At 41.0% G+C, this 26,743-nt stretch overlaps 2 protein-coding genes across 2 annotated transcripts in view; both read left to right on the top strand.

Annotated features, from left to right (window-relative positions):
- Nucleotides 1-9,313, top strand: part of ank3a (ankyrin 3a) — a 92,509-nt gene extending 83,196 nt beyond the window's left edge. Inside the window, exons 45-51 of the mRNA XM_070840703.1 lie at nucleotides 1,735-3,211; nucleotides 3,350-3,512; nucleotides 3,870-3,947; nucleotides 4,307-4,390; nucleotides 4,527-4,633; nucleotides 5,812-5,903; nucleotides 7,262-9,313. Of these exons, the coding sequence (XP_070696804.1) occupies nucleotides 1,735-3,211; nucleotides 3,350-3,512; nucleotides 3,870-3,947; nucleotides 4,307-4,390; nucleotides 4,527-4,633; nucleotides 5,812-5,903; nucleotides 7,262-7,281 (2,021 nt within the window). The 3' untranslated portion in view covers nucleotides 7,282-9,313. The remainder of the gene's footprint in view (nucleotides 1-1,734; nucleotides 3,212-3,349; nucleotides 3,513-3,869; nucleotides 3,948-4,306; nucleotides 4,391-4,526; nucleotides 4,634-5,811; nucleotides 5,904-7,261) is intronic.
- A 1,192-nt stretch (nucleotides 9,314-10,505) lies between these two features.
- LOC139211060 (coiled-coil domain-containing protein 6-like) lies at nucleotides 10,506-26,133 on the top strand. The gene is made up of 9 exons (XM_070841314.1): nucleotides 10,506-10,822; nucleotides 11,974-12,123; nucleotides 14,052-14,180; nucleotides 14,783-14,886; nucleotides 15,727-15,887; nucleotides 18,091-18,247; nucleotides 19,628-19,728; nucleotides 21,619-21,740; nucleotides 24,542-26,133. The coding sequence occupies exons 1-9, from the start codon at nucleotides 10,568-10,570 to the stop codon at nucleotides 24,740-24,742; spliced, it is 1,380 nt and encodes a 459-aa protein (XP_070697415.1). The 5' UTR covers nucleotides 10,506-10,567; the 3' UTR covers nucleotides 24,743-26,133.
- Nucleotides 26,134-26,743: the final 610 nt, after the last annotated feature.

Consider the following 26,743-nt stretch of genomic DNA (forward strand, 5'->3'; position numbering starts at 1 on the left):
AGCTCTTAACAATTTAAGAGTCATGTGTTGCTGATATCACGTGCCCTCTCCTTATCCATTCCTCCACACATCCCTCATGTCATGTTATTCATTCATTATCTTGTCATGCAAGCATGTTTCACGTTTTGTATGTAATCTTTTTCCGTCTTCCTCCAATTCACTTTTTGTTTCTTTTTATCTCCTCTGCATCTTGCCTTATTCCCATCCCATAGTTTGCGTGATTATCCCCTTAATTCCCAGCGGCGCTCAAGCTGCCTTCATCATGGATACAGCCAGCCCCTTCTTTCCAACGCCAACCCCTACGCCGCCACCCACTCCCTTCTCACCCACTGCAGCACTTCACTGCCATCCCCTTTCCTCACGCCGCTCTCCGAGTTATGAGTCCTCCATTTCACTCAAAGACTTGGCACCTCCAGCGCAATTTGAACCGTCGCAGTTCAGTTTCCTCTCCCCTTCGCCCCAATGCCTCATGCCTCCGTGCCCTACTACTGATCCTCGTCAATCCCCTGCCTTCCCTTTCTCACCCCACCCGTCCTCCCCGATCCCCCTCATCACCTCACCTTTACCTTCCTCACCTACTGCTAACTCTCCGCCACCCGTTCCTTCTTCAGCTATGTCTGTCCCAGCCTCTCCCACCTCTGTCCCGGCCTTTCCCACACTCACCACACTGACTCCAAACCCTTCACAAGCAGAACCAAACACCTCCTCTCTTACATTATCCGGCTCTACCTCTGACTTGTCATGTCACACTACTTCCCCCTCTGAAACTGCAACCACACCCACTAACCACAACCTTGTACCCTTCTCTGCTGACCCTAACCAATCTGAACCCATCCACTCTTCACCCTCAGGCAGGGCCTCGCCTTCTGTCACTGCCTCTCCAAGCAAAGGGTCTTCAGTGACCCAGCCGGCCTCCTTCTCCCGCCCTGTCTCCCCTCTTTCTTTGTCTCCTCTCCCTCCCATCTCTCCCTCTGGGTTCCGTTGTCCTAGCCCCAGTCCTTCCTCCCCTCCTCTCCGCTCCCTGTCTCCCTGTCCTGCTTGCCAGTGTACTTGCGCGCCCTCCGTCCCTCCACCTCCTACTCAAACCTGCAATGACCCTTCCACAATGGAATTATTAATTTAGCATGCTCTGTCCTTTATCTTGTTCCTTCTCCTCCCTCTATTCCTTCACACATCTCTCATCTGTCAACTATCTCATGTGAGCATGTAACAGAACATCCTGGCAAATATTAATATCTTACACTCATTCCATCCCACGCTACATGATTAATATGGCCTTATGTCACTAATGTCACACTATCAATGTCTTACCTCACAACTGTTGAACGAACACTCACTAAAAATCAAACAACTACTGATAAACACCAAACTGCTTTTATGATCACCGTCAATTTGAATTTACTTCTTTATATATCTTTAATATGTTATTATTTTTTTTTATTTGTGTTGAATATGGCATTTCCAAACATATTCAGTAAAATGTATGTGTCTTTATCACATTTTACGGGTAATGCTTGATGTTGATTTGTCATGCTGCCATTACAGAGTAGCTGCTGACATATCACAATCCCAGCTAGTGGATGTCTGGAAACATGCTTTACTCTTCAGTCTCTGTGCTACTGTCGTTGTCCTATGGTGTATATGTCAGGGCGTGTGTTTTTCGGTGTGTTATATTCTTTTGTGGCATGCTTTGGTGTGTGTACGTCTCTACATTTGTCATCCTGTCACCTACAGATTATCAGAGCATTCTAGTGGAGCTGCAGTCCCCTGCCGCACTGCACTCTGACCCCCACTTTCTGGAGCCCGAACTCCCCGTCACCCCCAACCCTTCCATTGCCCAACACACACACCACCATTACCCAGAACCAGACACCCCTTTGCTGGCTGAATCCCAGCCTCAGACCCTGCCCTGGAGCCCAGAGATAGAGCCCGGTAGCGGAGAGCCAGACAGCCCCCCTAGGAGCCCCCCCAGACCCTGTGAGCTCGCCCTGTCTGTCCCAGTCTTTGAACTCCCTGATCCTGTTCCTTCCAAGGTCAGGAAGCCCCACATTGCTCTGAACGACCAGCTGCTTTTGAGCGAGGAGGAGGACAGACCTTGTCAAGAAATGGAGTTCAGCCACAGGCCCAAGTCACACTCCCTCCCTGCGATGTGTGAGTTAGACATTGACATGGCTTACTCCACATCTTCCCCATCACTCTCATCAGTATCATCAATCACCCCTTCATCGCCCGACAGAGCGCAAATGGGGCACGAAGGAGCGCAGACGTGTCCCCCCAATGGGGTTGAGGAGGATGTAGGTTTGAAAAGAGGTGAAATGGAAGTGACAGAAGAAAAAGAGAAAGTTGTTGAGATCGTTGCAGCAGAGTTAGCGGAGGGAAATGGATTAGTGGAAAAGTGGGTAGAGCAGGACTTGATTAAAAATGTGGAAAGAAAATGTGAGATGATAACGAAAGATAGGTCTATGGTAGTAGAGGAAAGCAACATTTTGGTGGAACGGAAAGAGGGATCAGAAGAGGAAGAGGAGGCGAATGAGCAGCGTGTCCTTATTCAAGATGCGAATAAGGGGGCAGGCTGTGAGGTGGAGGAGGCAAGAGATGAGCAGAATCTATCTGAAGAACAGCATAATCTGATAGAGATTGGGCATGAATTTGAAAAAGGTTGTGTCACAATAGAAGCAGAGGCTGTCGGAGAGTGTATTGATGAAGCACCTGAGGTTCAAAAATGTGATGGGGGCAGTGAGGAAAGGGGTGAGAGAGTAGATGACACAGATGGAGATCTGCAGTTTAGCGATGAAAAAGGTTTATGTGGCAGTGAAAGAGATTTTTGCGAGACATCAAAAGGGGACGAGGCGGCCGAGGACCCGGCTGTAGCTCGCCTCTCCCCTCAGGACTGGGTTGAGGCACTTGGGGAACTTCAGCCCAGTGATTCTGGATCCAATGAGGATGAGGGGGAGGGTGACAGAGATGAAGAAATCACAGAAGAGGCACTGGTATCTGTGTTGGAGGAGGTGAAGCAAGAAGAAGGCTCAGAGAAGGAGGAGGACGAGGAGATGACCAAGGCCAGTGTTCAGGAGATTCTTGACCAGGCTGAACATGCAGAAAAAGAAATGTGTTCACTTTCAGGTTGGCACAGTGATTCATCAAGTGTCAATGTGGAACCGCCAACACCAGGCCGCAGTGTCAGCTCAGACCTGCTCGACAGGCGGGAAAGGTAAAGTATTGAACAACTATAAGCTTCAAACAGAATACCATAAAAATATTCAATCTATTTCTTCTTAGATAATCTATCTTCCAGGTCTTTAGGTACTCCTGTAATTACAATCCCAACTCTTTTATTCTTCCCAAACAGCCAAGAGAACTCTAGTGACTCCATCACTTCCTCGTCCAGGGGCGAATCAGGGAGGTCTCGACAAAATGGCGACAACTCAAAGCACTCACCTCAGGACGCCTCATCGGAATCATCGAATGGAAGAAAGGAAGAAGGAGCACTGGTGTCGGAGATAAAAGTTCAGGTAATGTTACACACAAAAATGAATAGAATCAAACAAAAACAACCTAAAAAGTAGTCTAATCTGTGAAAAATATAATTCTTTAATTCTTAACTCTCTGTAGCTTTTAAAGCTTTCTATTGCATTTTGATTCTGTTATTACAGGAAATGCCTAAACCTATGCTATAACTTGTGCTGAAGAAACATGAGCTTCAGTATTTCATTCCAGGTTTCCCTTTTTCAATAGAGCCAGCCACGGAGTAGAACTTACATAAAGAACATCAACAAAACTAATTGATTTTTTTTTCCTATACGTGTGCTTCTTCCTCCTGACTCACTCCTTGTGTTCGTGTTATGACGTTATAATGCCTTCCTCGGCAGGGTGTTAGTGTAGATTCCGGTTCAGAGGAAGAACAGACCGTAACCACCAGAATCTTCAGACGCCGTCTCATTTTAAAGGTAGCAGGGCTGAACCTCGGTTTGGTTTGGTTTGGTTTGGTTTAGTTTAGTTTAGACTGGTCAGTCTGGTGTGCATTGCTGTGGTATTGCTTGGTGCAGAGATAGTTCTGCTCGCTTTGTGTTTGTACTGTAGATATGTTTGTGTGCGTTACTATTGAACCTGTCCCAGTTCATGGTACCTCATACCGTGGTGTTTACATTGGCTGGTTGAAAACTAACCTACTGCTCAGCCTCTTTCTGACATGGAGATTCTCTCTTGAGGTGTTGTTTTGGCGTGATGATGGTGAAGGACTGTTTTATTTTGTTTGAATGAGCCATTTTTGTGCCTTTATTTATCTGCTAAACACAAACGCTTGCAGGGTGAACAAGCAAAGAATATCCCAGGAGAAACTACAACAGAGGAACACTACATGGACCAAGATGGTAACCTCATCAGTAGAAAAGTAATGTATCACTTCATTTCCATTTCCCATTCAGCTCTGAAATAAATCCTGTCACACCACACCAAAGGCAGCTTAATATTTTTATAAAAGCAGACGCCATCAGATCTTTTCCTCCTCTGTCGACATCCTCGAGCAGGTGATCAGGAAGGTTATTCGACGGGTGTCTGCTCCCACACCAGAAAACCAAGGAAATGACAGGTGGCACCAAGACCTTCATCAAAGTCCCATTCTGCAGGAAGACGGGTCAGAGGTTGGCATGAAGATACAGTTTAACTATGTTCTTGGTTTCAAAATCTAATCTGGGACTGCTTGGGATATTGTTATCCTCTTGTCAGAAAACGTGGTGGAAAGTTAACAGTGTTAACAACAACACAAGTCAGGCTGGGCCAGATTTACTCTTTAAAAACAGCTGGTTTATCAGCCTAAATCACAATGACAAAAACAAAAACGACAATTGTATCTAAAGGAGAAAAGTACATTTTCAGAATTCACGAGAAACCTCTTCATAGTCTGTGGCCAAACATTGTTCAAACCCACATTAACACGGTTTCTAAAGATTAGAAATGTGTCATGATGAGTTACACAGAAATGTGTATAAAATGCTACACAAAAAATAAAAATAGTTCACTCAGTGTGAGCTGCATAACGCTTCAGCGAACTGTTGGAACAAGCAGATACAGAACAAATACACTTTGACATGACATTGTCGTGCTTGTGAGTAAAACTTGAAAGCTTATTTAGGAGTAATGTGAAGCGAAGAAAGAGGGAGGTTAAAGAGAATATTTCTAGATACTGAAGACAAGAAAGTTATGTCACTGCTGTTTGAATGCTGCGTTTAGTCAGGATCAGTTACATTTGACTATGTATACCTCCTACAGTGCAGGTGAATTTTTGATTAATGTTGGATTAACTAGTTGGCAATAACTGTCCTCATTATCTCTGAAAATACAAAAAAAAACGCAGCTATTTGAACGTGCTTGCATGTTGTGTTTTGACACTGTGTGGTGTCTATTGTGTTTGCATAACAAAGGGGGTGCTGACTACGCTCCTGACTATGTGGTTATAATGGTCTTTTAAGTGTTAACCGATTAGTCAACAGTATGACTAATGAGTGCCGTGACTCTGCTGTGAAAATGCAATCTGCCTCCTGTGTTTCTAACTTTCTCTACAATATCATAATTCCTCTTCTTCCAGGTGTCTTGTTTGTCTGTGTTTTTGCTCTCAATTACGTTCCTAACAATTAAGCAAACTAACTAACATTTACTAGTTTCAGATTGCTGCTCCTACAGTGTGTGGAGTTTTACTTTCTCCTTTGTCTCAGTTTGCTGTTTCAGGTTTGTGTATTGGGTTGCGACTTGTTTTCCTCCTATCAGAAGATAAGAATGACACGTCTCAACTATATTTCTGTCTGTGTTTTCCAGCAAGGAGAGGGGTCAAGGAATAGCAGGAGAAAGGATGACAGAAGGTCAGGGGACAAAAAGCTCCACTCATAGGGGTGGTTGTGCTCTACCAGGTACAGCAGCTTACTGTCTTATACTGTTACAGTATGTATCTGTGCGTTGTTGTCCTCTTTATCTCTTTATACTGCACTCTTTTCCATATGATTACATTCATGCCATACATATTCATTCAGCTCTATCAGGGTCAGGTCCAATACTTGACTCTACTTAGTTGTACTCTATTCTATACTCTACCCACTTCAGTTAACAGCAACCAATGACTTTATACTCTTTCCTTAAAAGGATATAATTCAACATTTTGGCAAATGTGCTTATCTGCTTTCTTGTTTGGCTTTCTTGAATCTCTCCAAAGTTCAGAAATACGCCTACCAGCACCACTAATGACTCTTAAAACCAGGCAACTGAAGGCAGTTGGATAAACTCTTGTTTGGCAAAAAAAAACCCTTAGGGAACACTTGATGCTTGTATTAACCAGCAAGATACAACGTGTGCCCTGGTGAGATGCCGGTAGTTGTATCTTTTACCTTTTATTTCCCTGTGCTTCCAGTCGTCTAGTATGCTAAGCTAATCGCCTCCTTGCTCCAGCTCTGTACCTAAATGACAAGAGTGGCATTAGTCTTTTCAGCTCACTCTTGGCAAGAAAGCAAATAAAGGTATTTCCCAAAATGCCAAACTTTAATTGACCCGTCCCCAGATAGCGCCTCTGTCACACAGAGTCAGTGCAAAAGGCTGACTGACATCTGAGCCCGCTTAACCTCTGGCAACATTTCTGCCCTCTGTGTTCACTGAGTGTGTGTGAATAGGCAACAGGGCTGATGAGTGGTCCACACCTCAGCATTATATTGCCCCACTGATACCCTCCATGCCTGTTTTTGTCCTCTAAATCCCCAACTCACAATAGCTTTGTAGCATCCAAAAGGAGTTTGTTATCCCCCCTGCCCAGACTGTTAATCCCAGCTGCTGTTCACCCTTATGTTTGCTGTGAATCATTCCATCTGTACAAAACTGACTTAGAAATAATATGGCACCACTGTCAAGTCTGGCAAAGCAGTTTCTATGGTAACAGAGGTCACCATAACAACCCACGGACCATCGGGTCTTGTTCACATGTTGTCATTTTGTCATGCAAAGAAATGGAAGAGCGTGCCAGTTTCTGCCCTTTGAAAAGTGTTTTCAGAAACAGATATAGTCTTTTATGAGAGAAAGGTAACACCCTTTCAATTTAATTTTATCTCTAAATGATAATACTTCCTTTAGGAATAAGGTGCAGTTGTAGATATAAGGAAATTATAAATTTGCTCAAGATTTCTTTATTATAAAAACAAGAGAAGTATTTCACACACGCCACCAGATGGTAAATGTGCATCTGTGCAATGCTACAGTACGTGATGCACTTTTCTGTGTCTTACAGGTGCACAGGAGCCAAGTTAGATGTTTCCTGGGAATGAGTGTTCAGAGGGCTGCAGAGTTCCAGTGTGAGGACTTCAGACAAGGGTCCAGTCTGCAACTATCTGCTTCAAACAAACTGTTTTCACGTGAGAGGAGTCGACCCTTCTGACTTACGCATGAGCATGAAAAACTCACCTCCTGTCAATCAAAAGGCCGGGAGGTTCTCACTTTCTGACTGTGGTGGACCCATGGACAATGATTCTGCTTCCTGTTTTGTGTGAAACAATACGTGCCATCGGTCCACTGGTGTTGTGAGAGCTTTTTGAGGAGCATCGTTTGTTGTGAAAACGAAAAAGACTCCCATACTGACAACCACACAGGTGCAACTGTGACCAAAGATGGCACAAGAGCTCAATCCACATGGTGGCTGGAAAGAATGGAGTAGACACAATAACACACAAAAAAAATCTAATGGAACACTTCTGATCCAATTTCAACACTCGCCTTATAGTTTTTTCTTGAACCCATTGTTGTCAGGATGTAAATCGTTTTGGGATTTTTTTTCTTCCTTTTTAAAACTTAAACTAACACAAAAGCTTTTTTCTGTATATAAAATTACAATGTGTAAAAATCTTAAAAAAGGGTAAGTTACTGGTTGAGAACGCACTGAGGAGAAGGACCTTTTCAAGTGCTTTCAAAATTTATTGAAACAGTTCCACTTTTAAAGATTTGAGTGTAACTTCACAGGTTCTTGTATAATTACTTACTAGAGCAGGTATAATGTTTGTACATGAAAAAAAAAAAAAAGCTGGTTTGATTTTAACAAAGGAAATTTCCAGGAAAATCAAATTTCAGTAATTCCCAAAGTGGGAATGGATTTAATCCTACAAAAAGCAGCCTTTCAGAGTTCTCATATTTTCATGCATGCTGTTCACATTATTTTAAGTACAATTTTTACAAGTTTGCAAACACTATTCAAATGACAAATAAAACCCTTTATCTGTGTGCACATATAGCCCTAACATTTGTCACCAATTTTATATTTTGAATTGAAAGGGGATACCATTTAAAACATTTATCATGTTGGGGTGAGGATGAAAAAACGTTCTATAGCTTCTTGAGGGTGTGATGTCTTGTCTGTCTATGTGAAACCGGAAGGGCAGCTTCTGCTACGAGAAAGAAATAATCTGAATGTAAATGCTAGTAGGCTGGCTCGCTGTAAAATTATAACTGTATTGTGCGTATTGGCTATAAGGTGTAGGAGTCTCTGTACACTGTTAGACTGTTTGTAATCATTTTAGCAGTGTGTCAATTTGGTTTTCTAACGGCTGCTGTGGTATTTAAGGAAAACTGGGGCATTTTGTTTTGGATTTTTTGGTGAAGTATTTCCTTAATTTAAACCCTACTCACATTAAGGACACATAAAGAAATTATTTGATTGTAGCTCTAAATAGCATATTGTATGACAAAAACACTGGATGGTCAAAAACAATTATTTAAGCATTAAATAAATTGTGTTTAACTCTGAAACTGTGTGATCTTTTTAGGCTTGAAAGTCTGTATATGCAGTGTCGAATAGGATCGTTTTCACTAGCTCAAAAATTTTAATTTACATGACATTAGGAATTATCTTTGTATTGGTTTTCATTAGATGCCCATGTAGTTCAAGTGTGGTGTTCTACTGGTGCGATGGCTCAGTACACTGATGTCTATGCTGTGGACATGAAAACTATGTAATTTTTTTTTTTTCGGGGGTGGGGGGGTTAAAGGAAGTCAGGGAGGGTGCTGTACCACATCCCCTTATACTACTATGTCAATCAGGGGGTAGAGGATCCTTTGATATGGTTGAACTATCAATTTTGTCAATTTTGTTTGATATGTGTTTTCACCTGAGCAGATTTTTTGATGTACAATTCTTACTAACAGAGTGAAGCCATTGAAATGTAACTATTCTAGCACTTTGGTTATTCAAGGTCTTTTAGAGGCTATAGCAGCAATGATGCCACCACAAATGTTTCAGACGTCTTTAAAAAAAAAATCTACCTAAAAATAAAAAAAAATAAAAATGCATTGATTTCGCAATAATTGTTTCTGTTCTGGTCTTTGTGTCCTTGAGTTTTTTTATTATATAAGCAATGTAACCACAGCGGGGTGTGGGGGTGTTATGTCATGAGAAACACTGCCCCACAACCAGAGTTTTGTGTTTTTCTTCCCCACCAAAGTGTCCTTGAGCAAAATTCTCCACAGCTGCTTCTTCATAAGACAACAAGAGTTCCCCAAGTGGATATTGCTGATTCCTGCAGAATAAGCGACTACATTTATTTAGCATTTTATCCAAAGCACTTTACAGTTCGTCTCTCGTTCACCTACACACACACAGATGGCAGCGAGCTACCATGCAAGGTCTTGGCCTGAATTTGGGGTTCAGTGACTTGCCCGAGGACTCTTCAACAAGTGCGGAGGAGGAGCCGGGCATTTAAACACTAACCCTGATTAGAGGACAGCCTGCTTTACCTCCTGAGCCACATCCACCCCATGATAAAAGATAAAACACAAACGTTATTTCAAAATAAACCTGCCTCTTATATGTATAATTTATTAACATTACACAGCCACTTTAAGAGGATATTTTATACAGAGGATGGATGATGAGACTAATTTGTAGATAATGTAGTACAAATTACTAATTACATTTTTATTGTTATTGTATTTTTATGATCTAATTTATGATTTAATTATACTTATTGTCTTTATTTTCTTTTACTCCTGTAAAGCACTTTGTGACTTTGTTCTGTGAAAAGTGCTAAAGTACTAAATAAACTTTACTCACTTACTTAATATATATGAGTATTAATGGTACTGTATCAATAGTACAATTGATTGTCCTAGTTTGTTGATCACATTAGAGAAATTCTCAGCCATCTACATTATTTATCATTCAGTATATTGTAAATATTCCCTTATATGGCCATTACTATTCCTATTTGTGGCCCCTGGGCACACATTATCTGTAGGCCTATCCCTCTTTGTTGTATGTTGATTAAACACAAATGCATTTATGATGCAGGAATGTCCATCATTACAAATCGATGATACAACGCACTCTTCTTATCGTTCAGCTCAAAATACACTTTGGGGTCTGGGGTCTGCACACATGAAGATGTATCTGTCTCATGTCAGCGATGCACCGGGCGGTACTGGAGACATCCTGGTGGTGGCGCTATGCCGACAAGCGTGAGCAAGGTCACACTGTGTACCATTCTGCTGTCTGCGCTGCTCAAACGCTGCAGCTGCCGTCGTCTTCCCTTCTCCACACTGTCGCACAGCCATGGCGGACAGCGCAAGCGAGAGCGACACCGACGGAGCGGGGAGCAGCTCGGCCACCCCGATGTCGTCCTCCGCTTCAAATTCGGGGAAACCGAGCATAGTCATTTCACAGTTCCGTTTGGAGGAGCTAACGAACCGCCTGGCCTCCTTACAACAAGAGAATAAAGTTCTTAAAATTGAGCTTGAGACGTTCAAACTCAAGTGCAAAGCCCTGCAGGAGGAGAATCGGGACCTCCGCAAAGCTAGCGTCACCATTGTGAGTAACATTAGCTAGCTAACTGGCTAGCTGGATGCTATCCCCACGCTACTTATTATATTGCATTTGTCAGTAAGGTAGCTGTGACAGGTGTTGTTCATTTAGTGCTAAATAGTCCATTACTACACATTTAATGTGTTACATGGACATGTTATCTGTCTTTGAGCACTACCCTCTGGTGTTTTGCTAGCTCTACTAACATTAGCTAGCGTTAGTTGGGTATGATGCTAATTTAGCCAGCGGGCTAACGTTTGCTAGGTGGCTGGGCAGCTACTTTGCTTTGTTTTGTTTCGCGTTGCTAATCTTGGCTAACGTTAGCTAAACGCCAGGTTAAAATGCGTTAAAAAATATAGGCGTGAACATCACGATGCAAGTTACCGGACTGCTGTTAGCTATTTGGTCAGCTGATTATGCACTGTTAGATATTGTCAGTACGGTGGGTCCATCGAGGATATGCTAACAGAGTGAAAATAAATAGCACAGCAACAGCATGGGCATGGACCGATGCGTCATGTCTCTTCATGCTCGGTTAATCAGCCCCAGCTTCATAAAAATGTGTAACCGATCTGTTGGATAGATGGGAAGTATGTAGGCCAAACTTAGCTAGCTAGCTAGATGCCAAGCTCATATGTTGGCAAGTCAGCCTCAGTGCACCCATCCACCCTGTGTAAATGTGTGAGGCTTAACTAGCTGGTTTGGTTTCTATTGTCCTTCTCATTGTTCCTCTCACAACTGACAGATTCTCTTAGCTTGCAAAACTGAATTTAGCTTTGAGGTCAGTGAGAATGGGGGGGGAGAATTTGAGACTGGTGCTAACAAGGACAGAGGTATCACCACACCGTAATGCTAGCTGTTGTAGCTGCCCCAACACATTTCCTAAGTGCCCCCTGTTTCACTCATCCCCTCACTGTAAGTCACCCGTTACTGCAATATCTCTTGAGTCATTAGGGAAAATTCTGCTTCCTCTTTGGCTGGCAGACTTCACTGCAGCAGATTTTGGTTGATTGGTGGTTTGCAGTACGCCCATAAGCACAGTATGTTGTTGCAATTTAATCAGTTTTAAGTGTGAACCGTTTGATGTGCCACATCTAAGAGTCTGCTTCACCGATGTTCGTCTCTGCCATTGTCTCCCGTTTGTTTTTGTCGCACAGCAAGCAAGAGCAGAGCAGGAGGAAGAATTTATCAGCAACACGTTGTTCAAGAAGATCCAGGCCCTCCAGAAGGAGAAAGAGACCTTGGCGGTCAACTATGAGAAGGAGGAGGAATTTCTCACCAATGAACTGTCAAGGAAACTCATGCAAGTGAGTGATGGGAACAAGATGGGGAAAATACCCGTTTTTAACTCGCTGTTTTTAGTTATGTTTATACCAGGCCCAGTGGAGAGTAGCCTGACATCACTTTGAACTTTCGCCCCTTCTTGATGACTTATCATATTGACTGCTAAGATCACTGTCGTGCAGAGATGTTTGCAAAGTTTTTGACTGCAGCGTTTTCAAGTGTGTTCAGCTTGCGCTCACTGTGTGTGTGTGTGTCTATGCACACAATCTCATGTAAGAGGGCGCAGCAGCTAGTGCATCATCATCAACTGTATTGGTACTTGCCTGAAGCCTGGAAAGGCTCAAGATGACTTCACTGCGGCTGCTAGCTACTCTAAATGACTCTCAAATTACTCTCCTCCCGTCTGTCGGTTATTTGGTTCAGTCTGTTTTCCACATCTTATTTTCCCTGCTGCAGAGCACACAGCATGCACACGCACACTCTCACACTTTCAATGGCTAGCTGTAGGCTGACTAATGGTTTGTTGATGTGTAAAGTGGCAAACTGGAACAGACGCATGCAAATGCCCCAGCAGTACCTGCTTAAGGTCATACAGATGGACTTGTTTGGCTTTTGTTAACTTGCCTTCTCACTTAACATGAAACAGACCTGTGTCTGCCTGTAGACTTTGTGCTTAGAAATGGCCTGTAGTGTGTGTATATGTATACATGGACATGTGTTATACTCTTATGATGATAGAGGGAGAATTGAGCAAATGTGGTCATTTATTTGACTGGGTGTGTAAGTGCTCCTGTGCAGATGCACTTCTGTAAACAATTTTGTCTGACCTGCGTCTCCTCCACCATTACTTGATGGTGGGCATTTTACTCAAGTCTAAGCTTAAGTAGCTAAATGATGCAAGCGCCTCGGTATTTAAATCAATGTCCCCCTTTCAGCTCACTTATACACCATCATTGTCCAGTGCACTTTTCCTCCCCTTTTGTGATACCATTCAGTGTCCAAATGGAAGGTTTTTCTTTTTTGAGAGGAAGCTGATTAGATGTTTCCTGTGTAATTGTAGCCTGATTGTTATCACTAATGCATGAGATAATGAAGGCGAAAACTTTCACTCAATTACTAGTTTTGTGCAATATGTATACTCATGAGCGCATCGCCACTCTGGGGTTGTTTGCCAACAGCCTCTGCTTGAACTGCAGGAGAACCCAAGTGCAATCTCTTCAGGGTTTCCATAGGCTGAAAATGAACTGCTATTTTCTCAGACTCACCACACAGTTCAGTGGGATGGAGGCCTGTCATACAGTAGCTGGTAGTTGTATTGGAAAAAAGGAGGCACATTGTCAAAACAATTCTCAACATTTTTAGTGTTAATTAGAGGAAAAATGGCTGCACCGGGTGTGGCAAAACTTGGTGGCCTGTTCTCTCGGCTACAGAGCAGTGGTATGAATGCAGTCATTGTAAGTTTTAAACAAGCCACATTTTTAGGTTTTCTAGTTGTTTCTGCTCAGAGCATAATGGAAATGGTTACTTTTCTCCCCTCAAGTCTTTTCCTATTCATGGATTTGCATCCTTTTCCTGTAACGAGTAATCACTTATATAATTCATCACACAACCATCCCATTTTGAATCAGTCCCGAGCCGCACCCTTTCTTTGTATTGGTGAGCTGCCAAAGGTGGTTACTTTGGTTGCCAAATCATTATGTTATGCTGTTTCTCCACTGGGAAATTTAACTATGAATCCAGTAGATTTGAAATATTAGCTTCCTGTTTTTATTTACTCTCAATGTTTAAGCAGTGTGTTTGTTCACTGTGGTCATCAAATAGTTATTATGTGACTCATCATGAGTCTGTTCCTGTGCTCTTGCTCCTCTCCCTTCTTTCTCATCTCTTTTGTTTCTTCCACCTCCTCTTCTTTTACTCTGTCCATGCACTATCCTTCCATTTTCCATCCTAGCTCCAGCATGAGAAGGCAGAGTTGGAGCAGCATTTGGAGCAGGAGCAGGAGTTCCAGGTTAACAAGCTCATGAAAAAGATCAAGAAGATGGAGAATGAAACCATCTCCAAACAGCTAACTCTGGAACAGGTATGCCTATCGTGGTAGAGTGAGAAGATGTCAGTGTCCAGTGTTGAACCATATATCCCTGAACTTGTGTGTCCAGTTATTGCAGCCAAAATTTTTATCATTCTTAATTCTTCCCACTGAATGTTAACTGGAAAGAACATTTTGGTCTGTGGCTGAGTTAAACCTGTGTGTGCAGAGCCACTCCATAATATTTCCATGCTCCAATGACAGGATTTTTCTGTAGATGCGCATGCATGCTTTCATTTTTTGCTGTGTGTTGAGGAGGTGCTTGTATAATGCCACTGTGTATTTTGCTCAGATTTGCGCTGTAATCAAATGGCATTGTTTACCAAAAAGTGACTTAAGTACAAAAACACAAGAAAACAGCTTATTTTATATCAGTTGGCAATAAAGAAATCATAATAGACCATCCTGCATTGTCATTCCTCTATCAGTGCGACTGTCTCTAACCCGGGTAGAGACTGTAGCTCATTTTAAAAGACGCTTATCTGTACAGACCTTGGGTTTGCAGTACAGTGCATTTGTGTGCAGTCGTCTGAATGTTTTCAAAGTCAAGGCCTTTCTATCTCTGAACGTCACTCTCGGCTCTTTTTATTCTCAAGTTGAGGCGGGAGAAGATCGACCTTGAGAACACATTAGAGCAAGAACAAGAAGCCTTGGTCAACAGACTGTGGAAACGGATGGACAAACTGGAGGCAGAGAAAAGGTGTGCAACGATCATATTATAACGATCATATTAGTTAACCATCTCAGTATCTAGAGGCGATGGACATTTTAGAATCTACTCTTTATGGGCCTGGATTCAAACCGTATTTATGCCTGTGTGTTACTATTGAAATATGCCTGCCATTAATTATTTTCATGTCATTGTTTTTAATTTCTCAATCTATAAAAAAAAAAAAGAAGTTCCCACTTCTCAGATTGTCATCTTCCTGTTGCTTATTTTAAAAAAAGTTAAATTTTTGAGAATAGCTACATCTTCAGCTTTCATCAGTAGACCACCTGTTGATCGACTAATCTGTAACTTGACTAGTTAGTGTGAAATCTGATGATTTGGCTGTAGTGTACTCAGTATAAATCTATTTATATTAGACTTACATTCTTGTTACATGTGCAGAGATGAGTGATTTGGATTTGGATGGCATATTTTGTCTGTTTTGATGTGTTCGAAAATGTGTATTTCTTGCCCCTTATCGGTCTCCAACAGACACACACATTCACAGGAACACACAAAAAATGTCTTTGTCACCAAAAACAAGTGACTCAGCCTCAGTTATGATGCAGAGTAAATAACCAATGATTGACCAACTAGCTTTTTGATTTAGATTATTTAGATAAGATTCAGGGTAATGTTGTAGAGCTGTAAATGACAAACTACATCAGGCTTAATGAATATATAAATGTGTGTACACGTACATATACAGTATATTCATTCACTATAGGGTTTTGTCCAGACTTGCATAAAAACAAGGGGATCTCAAATAGATTTTATTTTTAAAAAGCTTGAATTATGCTCACAGTGTGTTTTGTTTGTTTTCTAAACTAGAATCCTTCAGGAGAAGTTGGACCAGCCTGTATCTGCTCCTCCCTCCCCAAGAGACGTTTCCATGGAGATAGACTCACCAGAGAACATGATGCGGCATATCCGCTTCCTGAAAAATGAGGTGGAGAGACTTAAGAAAAGCCTGCGCACCACTGAGCTGCAGCGTAAGTGGCCTCTCACCTTGTCACATGATCCAAGAGAGTGTGGACCCTGAAGGGGCGGATGCCCCCAAGTGTTGATTAAGGATGTAATTAGTAAATCTGATCCTCTGATAACCTGTTGGGGCTGAATTCTCCTAACACACAGTCATGGGTTGTTTTCCACAGACGTGAGAGAACAGGATACGTTCTGGCCTCATTTTACACAGTTTACATCCTCATTACCTCCCATTGGTTACATTAGTCTTGGGTTCATGAAGAAGTGGAACTGCTTGACTAAGAAAGTCAGTAGTGTTCTGATTTTTTTTTTTTTTTTCCTTCCTTTTGAAAGGGGTAACTATTACACTTAAGCATTTCAAACGGTTTTTATTTTGTTTTTTGTTGTTGATGGATTTTGGGGGAAGGTTAACATCTATAGAGTATGTAATAAAGACCGCCACTTAATCTAAAACCAGAAACAAATAATGTGTCGTAAATACTAGCCATACTCAAGCATAAAACATTAAAAAACTTTATTTTTTTGTGTGTGTTTTGCTCCAGAGCTCAAGTCTTTGTAATGTCAGACAAAATTCCCAGCTCTAGTGTGTACTATATGTTACGTTCATTAATACTGCATGGAAATGCGATTGCTTGCAGGTAGCAAGTGTCCTTTCTGCATTCTAGGACGCTATTGAGGACTGTTGTGAAATGCTATCTTGATGCATTCAAGAATGCTGCAGCATACAAAACTTTAAGAGATACCTTTTGAGATACCTCAATCCTACGATACTAAAATATATAAAACACAAGGACTTGCCATATTTTGACAAGATACTTGAACCAAAGAGACGACCAATTGTTCAGTGTTTGAATAGCCAATTTTCCACAAATCTCAAGGCTAATTTTCATTCTTGAATAAAAAAAAAAACATCGGCTAGGACATTATGAAAGTAAAATTGTACAGGGTTCTTCAGATTTAAGATGTGTCGTTCAATAAGGTGATGATAACCTTCTGAGAATAAGAGTTCTGCAGGTCAAAGTAACAGTTGGCAAGACAAAATATCCACTGAAAACTCCTGCCTTCTGCTGACATTAATTGGGTTATAATTTTAGAAAGCATCACTGAAACAGTATTGACTGGTTAGACTCTGGTCAGAAACAGGCAAATGTGGTATGTGAAATTCAACTAGGTTTTGGCTCTTGCATAATCACACAGTTGTCTTGTGATTCAGTTAAGAAAGTATTAGTGTAGCTTTTAAGTTTTGTTTTTTGTATTGCTGCTTGTGCCATTGCATTGAAATGCTATTGTACACATTTTGTCTGTAACAGATCACAGGCAGCTATGGCCAATTTTTATGAAGAATTATCAACCTGGTTTGTCTTTTGGATGAACACTTATTTTGCTAATTTGATAAAAATGTTGGGCAGGGTTATGTTTACTTTGGCAAACATGTACTTGAATACACACACCACGAGGCCTAACTGTTGTTGCCCAGTATGTCTCTTCATGATCAGTCCCACCTGCTTTAATTGGCTCTCCCACTTTCACCTGCATTTAGTTTGTCTCCCCAAAAAGTGATGCCACAAGATGGAGCATAGGATGGGAAGTCATGTGATATTTGGAGGTGAAATCCATATTGCGTTATCAGCGGCTTGCAGGCACATTGAAAAGTTTTTCATGTTTTATGGTTCCACTATAGCACCTAGGGCATGGACCAAAGAGAGGAAGCATCTCACCGTATAACAGCACAGCAGTAAACACCATTTCATTGAATTAGTAATACTTGTTTGGTGATTATTCCAAACATGCCAGGGCGAGTCATTCAACATTGGCCTGTCTATGCATGGTTTATGCCATTAGAGGGAGCTGTTCACCCACCATTGAGTGTGTTCTGAAAAGCTGAGTCAAGAAACAAGACAGCATTGCTACTGGAAAAAAAATCATGACATTGCTTTCTTTATAATCCTCTGTGTTTGGGGAGATCAGCGTTGACCCTTTCACTTTCTTTTTGAAAAAGAAGTCATTGTACTGCACATATAAAGGTGTTTGCTCGTCTAGGTCTTTAGAAGCTATTATGTTATTTCTGCACAGTTTGTAGGCCTTCTATTTAGGTGGTTTTACAAGTGCAAGCTTTGACATGCTGTGCAGTAATGCAGCTGCTGGCTGTGTTGATATAGACTTCCCAAAATCTGATCTTGACAATATCTCAACTGATTTCTTTGTGTCCAGATACAGAGAAACGTGCCCAGTACATAGAGGAGGAGCGACACATGAGGGAGGAAAACATCCGGCTGCAGAGAAAGCTTCAGAGAGAAATGGAGCGCAGGGAGGCCCTGTGCAGACAACTGTCGGAGAGTGAATCCAGTCTGGAGATGGATGATGAGAGGTAGAGGATGGGAAACACAATAGGCCTGATGACTAAACATGTTGCAGTAGCACATACAGTGGGGTGCAATACCACATGTCAGCAAATCAAGTGAGGCAGATGAGAGCAACGTCTTCTTATTAAGCAGTGCGGCTTGGCTATTAAAGTCTGATGTTACAGAGTGGCTGCAGAGGCATTTGGCTCCATGAATCAAAAATGAAAAGATGAAGGTGCAAAAGAGGGTGAAATGCAAAAGACCACAGGCATGTGAGCCACCTCAGCACACAACAGTAGTTCCTCCAATAACCAGTCTTTGTTAGTGTTGTATAGGCTTGCCTTGTGATTATGGTGTCCTTACAATCATTAAATAAAGGTTTTTAATATTTAGTGCTGCCATGCAGTTTTGACTCAGACCATGGCCACTACAGTTGCTCCACACACCAGTGTTAAGAAAGGCAAACGTCAAAAGAATTAACAGAAGTTTAGTGTCAGTAATCCAAATCTGTGTTATCCTGAAAGTTAGGTAAGATAGCAGGACCATTTAAGGCCAAGACCTTGCACAGACCACATATTTGAACGAGGGCTTCATGGAACAGTTATTTTTGTTACCAATTATTCTGACATTGGAAAAAACTACTATCCATTATTGGAAAACACTAGAAAACAGTAAAAATCACAACTCCCTAAAATATTGATTTTAATATAATGCAAAACCAAGAAAACTGCGGGGGTAGCTTTAATGCCTTACACACAGTCACATAAACATCTAATTGTTATATTTGTATATTGTCATATCCATGTTTTAGTTTGTCTGTCTGTGAAGCCCTTGTGTCTTTTATGCTCCTATTTTTAAAGAAATAACATTTGAAAGTGTGTGTACCTAAACCCTCTCAAGGAACACATAGTAGTGGCATTGCATTGCTGTATTCCATGAATGCTAAAATCATCTTCCAACTTTCTGCATGTCATCTTATGCAGTGTCATCAGAACATAAAACATGCAAAAAGACCAATAAGGTCCTTGACTGACAAATTATGATACTTAAGGAAAGAAACAAATCTTTGTAAGCAGACACCTGCATACAGAGATTTCTTCTTTGATCGCTCTCAGAGGTTTAGAAAATATCTCCACTTCAGACATTTTGAGGATGCAGCATGTCCAGAATTTGGGCTAAATTAAGGACTTACTGTATATACACCAACTTTAAGTAGCCACAGAGGAGATGTTTACTTTGCATTTTAAGGGATTATCAATAATTTTTCTCAATTTTGTTCCGCATAACCATAATTTTTCCTGTTGACCATGTATTTGACAGAAATGTGTATATGTATATGTATGTACATTGGTTTTTGGACTAGAAATCTACAAAATTTTCATAAACATGTCCTGTCATCCTCTCAGGTACTTCAACGAGATGTCTGCACAGGGCTTGCGAGCAAGGACTGTGTCCAGCCCGATCCCTTACACCCCCTCTCCCAGCTCCAGCCGACCCATATCACCTGGTATGTACATTTGAGATAGTTGCTGTCCAGGTAATGCAGCGTCTAAGAGAACAGCTGACCCAAAAAGAAAAAGCGCCGTTATCAATTCACACGATCTGTTCCTGGTAGACAAGCTTTATCTTTCTAACAAAGCTTAGCATTAAAATCCACTGTATCTTGTGTCAATATCTGGAGCACATTTCCCCTGACAAGTTTATTAAGGTCATAAAAATAAGTTCGCCTTCCCTCTCTGTCCAATCAAATCTCCTTCTTACTCCCTTCCATCATAAAATCATATATATCATAAAAGATCCTCATGCTTACATAACAAATGCACTGTTCTGGAAATAACTTATGTAAGAAAGTGATTGTGTATAGAAGTTTTTTTAAATGAGTAAACATGAAACCAAATTACATAAATATGGTAACTTTTTTTTAGGTTTATCTGATATTCAAAACATTCCTTGAAAAGGATTCCCAAGAAATACTTACTCCTTGTGCAGTTTATATTGCTACTGTTAATGAGTTGTTCGACACTGGCAGCTAAAGCAATTTAAAGGAGCTTAATATCAAGTGACTGAGCATGTGTGAGCAACAAGACTGTAGTAAAAATAAATGAGGATAAAACACATATTTACATTTGTGCTAGTTAAAGGCAAAAACTCCAGCATCTAGGGTAAGTTTGGAGTCCTAATTCTGAATGCAATGCAGAGGAAAATGTAGCCATTCCAGGTCAGCTCAATCATGTTTGGTGTAAATCAGCAAGATAACATTATGCGCACCTTTTAGACTGTAATCAAATCTCAGAACACCTGTTTTCTGTCAGTCAGCCAGGTACAAATTGTTTCCATCTATCAAAGATCAAGGTTCAAGGTTCATTTATTTGTCATTTTACAACACAGGGTTGCGCAATGAAATGAAAGCTGCTGCCCCTTAATGATACATTCACATAGAACACACTGTATATACAAATGATTAAATTTAGAATAGAACAGGATCAAATACGAGATTAAAAAAAAACCAATGCATACGGTTATTTGTATACACACAAACACCCAGGAAATAATTTTGTAGTGTAATTTCTGCCTAATGTCAATAGCAGCATCAGGATTGTGATGATAATATGGTTTTCATTTATGGCCAAGCATCACTAAGTACACATGCACAATATGTGCCTGGTGTTTGCCCTTATTCATAAAAAAGCAAAATTTTTACTAAGCTGTTTAAATGAAGATAAATACACTTCTATTCCCATTTATCTGCATCCATGCATTCTCTAATTAACCTACATCACATAATAGCATATGTCCTACAGGTTTCTGACTTCAGTCTTTCAAAATGTTTTTGAAATGGGTGGGTTTTTCCTTTGAACCAGAAATGTAAGCTTTTCTTTTGGCCGTGCTTTTCTACTCTAGTCTTGCAATCTGCTGGCTTGTTGTGGTGTCGTGGTTGTGTTGTAACTCACAGAGCTGACTGTAAACAGGCAAGAGTCCATTTGTCACAAACTGCAGTAAAAATCCCAGTTGAGACACACATTCAGAATGTGTTGTATGAATTTCAAAGAATTCCCCCAAAAACTGAATCATATTGGCATATCCCATGTGTCCTAATTGGCAAATGCTACATTCGGAGTAAAGTCCAAGTCGGAATATCCAAATGGAACATGACTGCCTGACAAGAGCAATAATTTGATACTGGGCAAGGAGATCCAGGTCTCTGTAAAGATGTGAACGGTCTCTGCTATCATTCCAAGTCGAAGTAATGATGGAACAGATAATTAGAGAGAGAGAGTAGAGAATTGGCAGCGCTGAAGCAGAGCTGAATGTATAGTTAAACATAATGACCTGGAGCAAAACAAGGACATACGGTATGTACTTTCTCTTCATGTCCGCCTTCCTGTCTTCGTCACAGGTCTCTCATATGGCAGCCACACAGTTGGCTTCACCCCTCCAGCAACACTGTCCAGAGCTGCCATCTCCCACTACAACACCCCCGCCCTGCACGTCCACGGAAGCTCCTCTCACGCCGTAGCGGTAAATAACTTCCACCCACACCTCCTTAACCAGACACCTGCCAAATAGTGAGTGCTTTCGGGATCTCACTGCTTATTCTCTTATGACTCCACACCTGTGCCAGGCTGTGGCAGGAGCCATTATATTTTCAGGTTGTCCCTCCATCCGTTACATTTTTGTGAATTTCTTGGGAAGTCCTTGAGCGATTTGTACATTTTTCAAATATGGCACAAGACACCACTTGGAGTCAAGGATGAGCTGATTAGAGTTGTTGGTCAGAGGTCACTGCGACCTCGCAAAACAAATTTGTGGCCATAACTCAAGAATTCATCGCTATGTATGACACAAATTTCACACAAATATCTAATAGGATAAAATGTGATGACATTTTACGTCCAAAAAGTCAAAGGCCAACTTCACTGTGACATCATAACTTTCAGCAAGAACACGTCTCTGGCCGTTGTTCAGTGCCATAAGTTAGGAGCAGAAGGGGTCACAATATTTCACATTTGGCCAGATACCGAATCGCCGACACTAATCTTGGGTCTAGACAGGCATGGATGTAAACTGCTACTTGACCAGTTGGCGAATGCAGTTAAATTCTAAGTTAAGTTCTAGTTAAATTGCTTCACTGGCAGTGTAAAGCAAAGTGCTTTTCAAGCAAATAGAAATGATTAATACATTTAATGGGAAAAAGTTACACTTTAATCATGTCCTCATACACATTTGGGCTCTTTGCACATGTCAGCATGATGTTCCTACTACATTTATTGAGCAAGATGTTCCATTTTCGGTTATATTATATTTGGCCAAATAACATCAAACATGGCACACATACTGCTTTTTCTTTTGTTGAATTGCTGTCTTTTATACAGAAGGCTCAGTGTGATAAACCCTGTTGATGTTGTAGTCCTTCTTTATGTGTATGAACAAACGGTAAATAGAGTTATAAGTCTTGCAGTGCTATGAGTGTGAACATTTGCAAACTTTAAACCTGCCAAAAGAAACTGCCTTGGTCTTCATATAGATAATTGTTGTTACATCACAGAAAATAGGTCACTCTTAGTTTGATACTAGCTCCATAAATGTCTCAAGGTTGGCTGTTCATTTATCTCTTCACAGTGAATAACTGACTCAATGAACAAGCCTTAATTGTGTCACAGATTTCTGTAGTAACTTATCTTTTATGATTTTATTACTGTTTTATTCCACCATCTGTGTTCTATTAAGGCCTAACCTGCTAGTGTGGTTTTAGTTTCTGTTATGACTGACACCTATTCGCAGTGTGTCATATGGTCATATTAGCCAGCAGGACCTGAAGTATGTGTATCATCTCATTCATATTTGACCTAATATTATTAGGCATAATTAGTTAATATTAGTTTGTCATAAAGATGCTTCCTAAATGAGCCTTAATGCTCTGACAGAATTATTTGAGGCAGAATTGGTGCCAGAATAATAAGTTAGCTATTGAGGTGGAAGAGTGACTTCAGCAAATAATTCAGAGAATAAATAAGATTGTGAGTTTGGTCCTGGATTCCTGGTGTGCACGAGGGTTGGGTGATCATTTAAATTTTCATATCGCGGATGGGCAATCTGATCGCCAGGGGACAACAGGAGTAGGAGAAGATGAGGGAAGAAGCATGCTGGCAGCACAACATGCCAGTGAAATGCCCTCTTGATTTTAATGTGCAGTTGCAAGATGTATGACCTATCAGGAACTGTCTCGCTGTTTTGGAGAAAAGGTTTAGGCTAACAGAAGTTTTAGTGGCAGACTTCAGTGTGATCAGCATCCTTGTATTCACTTTCCAATAGCTGCTTCTAAAACCTTTGGCTAAACTCTCTGACATTAGCACCATCCATAGCAGTAAAAAAAAAAAAAAATTACTGAATAATTTTTCTATTATACTTAAAATGATAACTTCTGTATTTTTAAACCTGAGGTATATTTTTTACATACTTTGGGTTAAAAAATAACTGGTAGGTACAAAAAGTTTTGGAATTGATCCAGTACGTCGCCTCTGCTGGCAGCTGAGAAGTGACGACAAACAGGCTATATTGCTGCAGTGTAATGCGCTGAGGCAATTGGGCCAGATCAAAGTATGCTCACTAAAAATGCTGGTTTTTGTTATTTGAAGTGTCTGACACCATTACAGAGCGAAGCCCTACAGAGATAGATGTGTACCATCCCTTCTGTTTAACCAGAAACTGTTGTCCTATCACTCAGTTCAAAGCCATCCAGACTCCATTGACAAAAACAGTAATTGAAGTGCTAGTCTAGCTGCCGTGACTCTGGTGTTTTAACACATTAGTTTGAACTAACTCTTTAAAACGCCAGAGTTGCACAGTAACACAAACTAAGTGATCACTGCAGCAGTAGACCACCTTGATCCATGTGGATGGTACAGACCACATGTCTCCCATCACCACTCAGCCCACCCATGAGTTAAACAGGGAAATAACTCTGTCTGGGAGATCAGAACCTCAGACAGATGAATTTTTCACTAAAACCCTTCTATTTTCTTCTCTTTTTTTATTCCTCTGACTGGAATTGCAGTTGTCAGGTCATGACCAATAGCTCAGTGAGGGAAACATGATTGAGAGAAGAAATCTTGCCTCTCAATCTTATTTTCCCTCTGTAGTTTTTGGCCCTGGAAACATTGAACAAAAATATTGCTGTGTACTAATTGTATCTGCCTATAACTAAATTACAAAATGTAAGAAACGCCCATGAGAATGTCCTCACATTATGTTGGTTGGACTGACTTTCAGACATCTCAATTAAGAGGCATGTTTATTTATTTTCTCTCTCTCTCCAACAGAGGCCCTCCCCAAGAAGAAGCACCAGCCCCGACAAATTCAAACGTCCAACACCCCCACCTTCCCCCAACACGCACTCAGGGGCCCAGCAGGCTCAGCCTCCGCTACCCCCACCAGCTCAGCCCATGGTCCAGTCCATGTCCTCTCCGGCAGCTATGTCGCAGCACGCAGCAGCAGCACAGCAGCCTCCCTCCCAGCCTTAACGCAACACACGGTCTCTGTCTTTGCGCGTCAGCGCGCCCACTGAATGCCACGATGCTACCGCAACAGCAGCTTCCATCATTACCAGCTCTGGAAGTCAAGTTTCTTACTCTTTACCAACTCCACAAAAGAAGCAACTTCAAAAGTTTTAGAGGGGAAAGAAACAAGATGGCGGCTCACCCTCAATGAAGTTAGCCGCCTGCCAAATCTACATGGCATACTTAACTACTCTTAAAAGGAATGGATGGACTGAAAAATAATCGCTTCTGGGATCTGTTCCACCTTCTGTCTTGTACATGTTATGTTTTTTTTTTTTTTCTTTGCTTTGGACTTTAGCTGGTTGGAATTGTTGTTGTGGCGCTTCTACGATAGCACAAACAGCACATACAGTATGTTTCATGGTGGTGTTTTCTGATAGGTTGGATGTTTGGATCAACGGATGGATGTATGGCTAGAGAAATGGATGAACTGATAGATGGATGTGGTCAAATCTTTTCATGCCTATAATATGACACTCGATTGCAGTAATGTCCTCCACTCCCGCTCACGCCACCCCCTTTGCCTCTGAACAGTGTCAATGGTTCTCCAGACTCAAAGCTCAACACAGCTACGATTAGGTCAACGAGAGGTGTCATAGAAAACGGCTAGGAGTTTCTCCATTATAGGGCATTGATCTGACGGAGCTCGCGCCACAGTTATTAGTTTCTGAAAGCATTCAAGGCTCTGCTGCTCTTTAATTAAAATGAAAAGGAAAAAACATCAAGGAAGATGGACACTGGTACATAAACCACAGATAAATGTCGCCTTTTGGGGTGTTTAAAAATGTAATCTGGGTGTTACAACTTAGTCATGTACTCAGTCTCTTCTCTGCTCTTCTCTCTCTCTGGTGTATTTCTGAAAGCTTCTATCATCCTTGTGGATATTCCTCATCAGAAAAAAGAAAAAAACATAATGCTCTTTACACTAAATATACATACTGCTAAAACATTCTCAATGAATGGTACTGTTGAACTAAATTTCTATGTATGATTAAAGCTCTTGAGATGACGACTTCTGTTTTTAATTGTCAGTTTTATGGATAGCGTTCGCTACCCATTTGTAAGTAGAGTTAAACATTCATGAGCAAGCTTTGTAGACTTCAGAACTGTTGAAAATAATAATCGGTCTGTTGTTTGTGATTGTTTTTTTTTCCCCGACAGGAGACTGCATTTCAATGCACATGCTGAATTTGACAGATCCTAACAGGTGCACCGGTTCTGAATTGGATCGATCATTTTGTGTATTTAGCTTCTCTGGAATGCTTCCTTGTGGAAATCATGAGGTCCCACCAAACCCCTGCAGTAGTTGATGGAAAATGTTTGTGCCTTAAATAAATTCGCACCGTCAAAACTCACTATCTGGTAAGGCTGAAACGATGTTTATATTTTTTCATAATGGAGGAATCCATGTTCAATACATTTAGTGATGTGTTGCACATGAGGCTTCTCTACACTTCACTACTAATAAGATTTAATATTGTCATCTTACAATCATGGTGGCCTTGTAATGTCTGAAATGACTGAGATAATTGCAAGATAAATTCCAATTACCCCGACTTTTAGTGCCACCAGCATGTCAGGGTTTTCATTTATTAAGGAAAATATTAACATTCCTACTGACTGCAGCGACCCACTGACTTTCTCTTGTAGCACCACCATGAAGTTGATTCTAGTTGGTTCTAGATCACATGTCTGGACATTTGGTATAGATATTCATCTTTACCAGAGGATGTATCCAACTGACTTCTGACTTTGGTTGTCTCCTTAATCTTCCTTTAGTGCCACCCAGTTGGCATTTTTTTAATTGAAAAATCTCATCTACTGATGATTGCAAAGAAATGTGGCACGAACATTCATGGTTCCCAGCAGATGAATTGGGTAGATTTTTTTTCACACAAATGTCTAATAGAATAAAATGATGGTGTGATTACATTTTACATCCAAAAAGTCAAAGGCCAACTGCAC

The sequence above is a fragment of the Pempheris klunzingeri genome, chromosome 12 (genome assembly GCF_042242105.1).
Source record: "Pempheris klunzingeri isolate RE-2024b chromosome 12, fPemKlu1.hap1, whole genome shotgun sequence".
Taxonomy (NCBI): Eukaryota; Metazoa; Chordata; class Actinopteri; order Acropomatiformes; family Pempheridae; genus Pempheris; species Pempheris klunzingeri.

Bases quoted from the DNA above. Each gene is read 5' to 3' on its own strand.
- LOC139211060 (XM_070841314.1), top strand. From the start codon at position 10,568: ATGGCGGACAGCGCAAGCGAGAGCGACACCGACGGAGCGGGGAGCAGC. The intron at 14,181-14,782 runs GTATGCCTATCG...TTTATTCTCAAG, and splicing joins AACAGCTAACTCTGGAACAG to TTGAGGCGGGAGAAGATCGA. The intron at 15,888-18,090 runs GTAAGTGGCCTC...CTTTGTGTCCAG, and splicing joins GCGCACCACTGAGCTGCAGC to ATACAGAGAAACGTGCCCAG.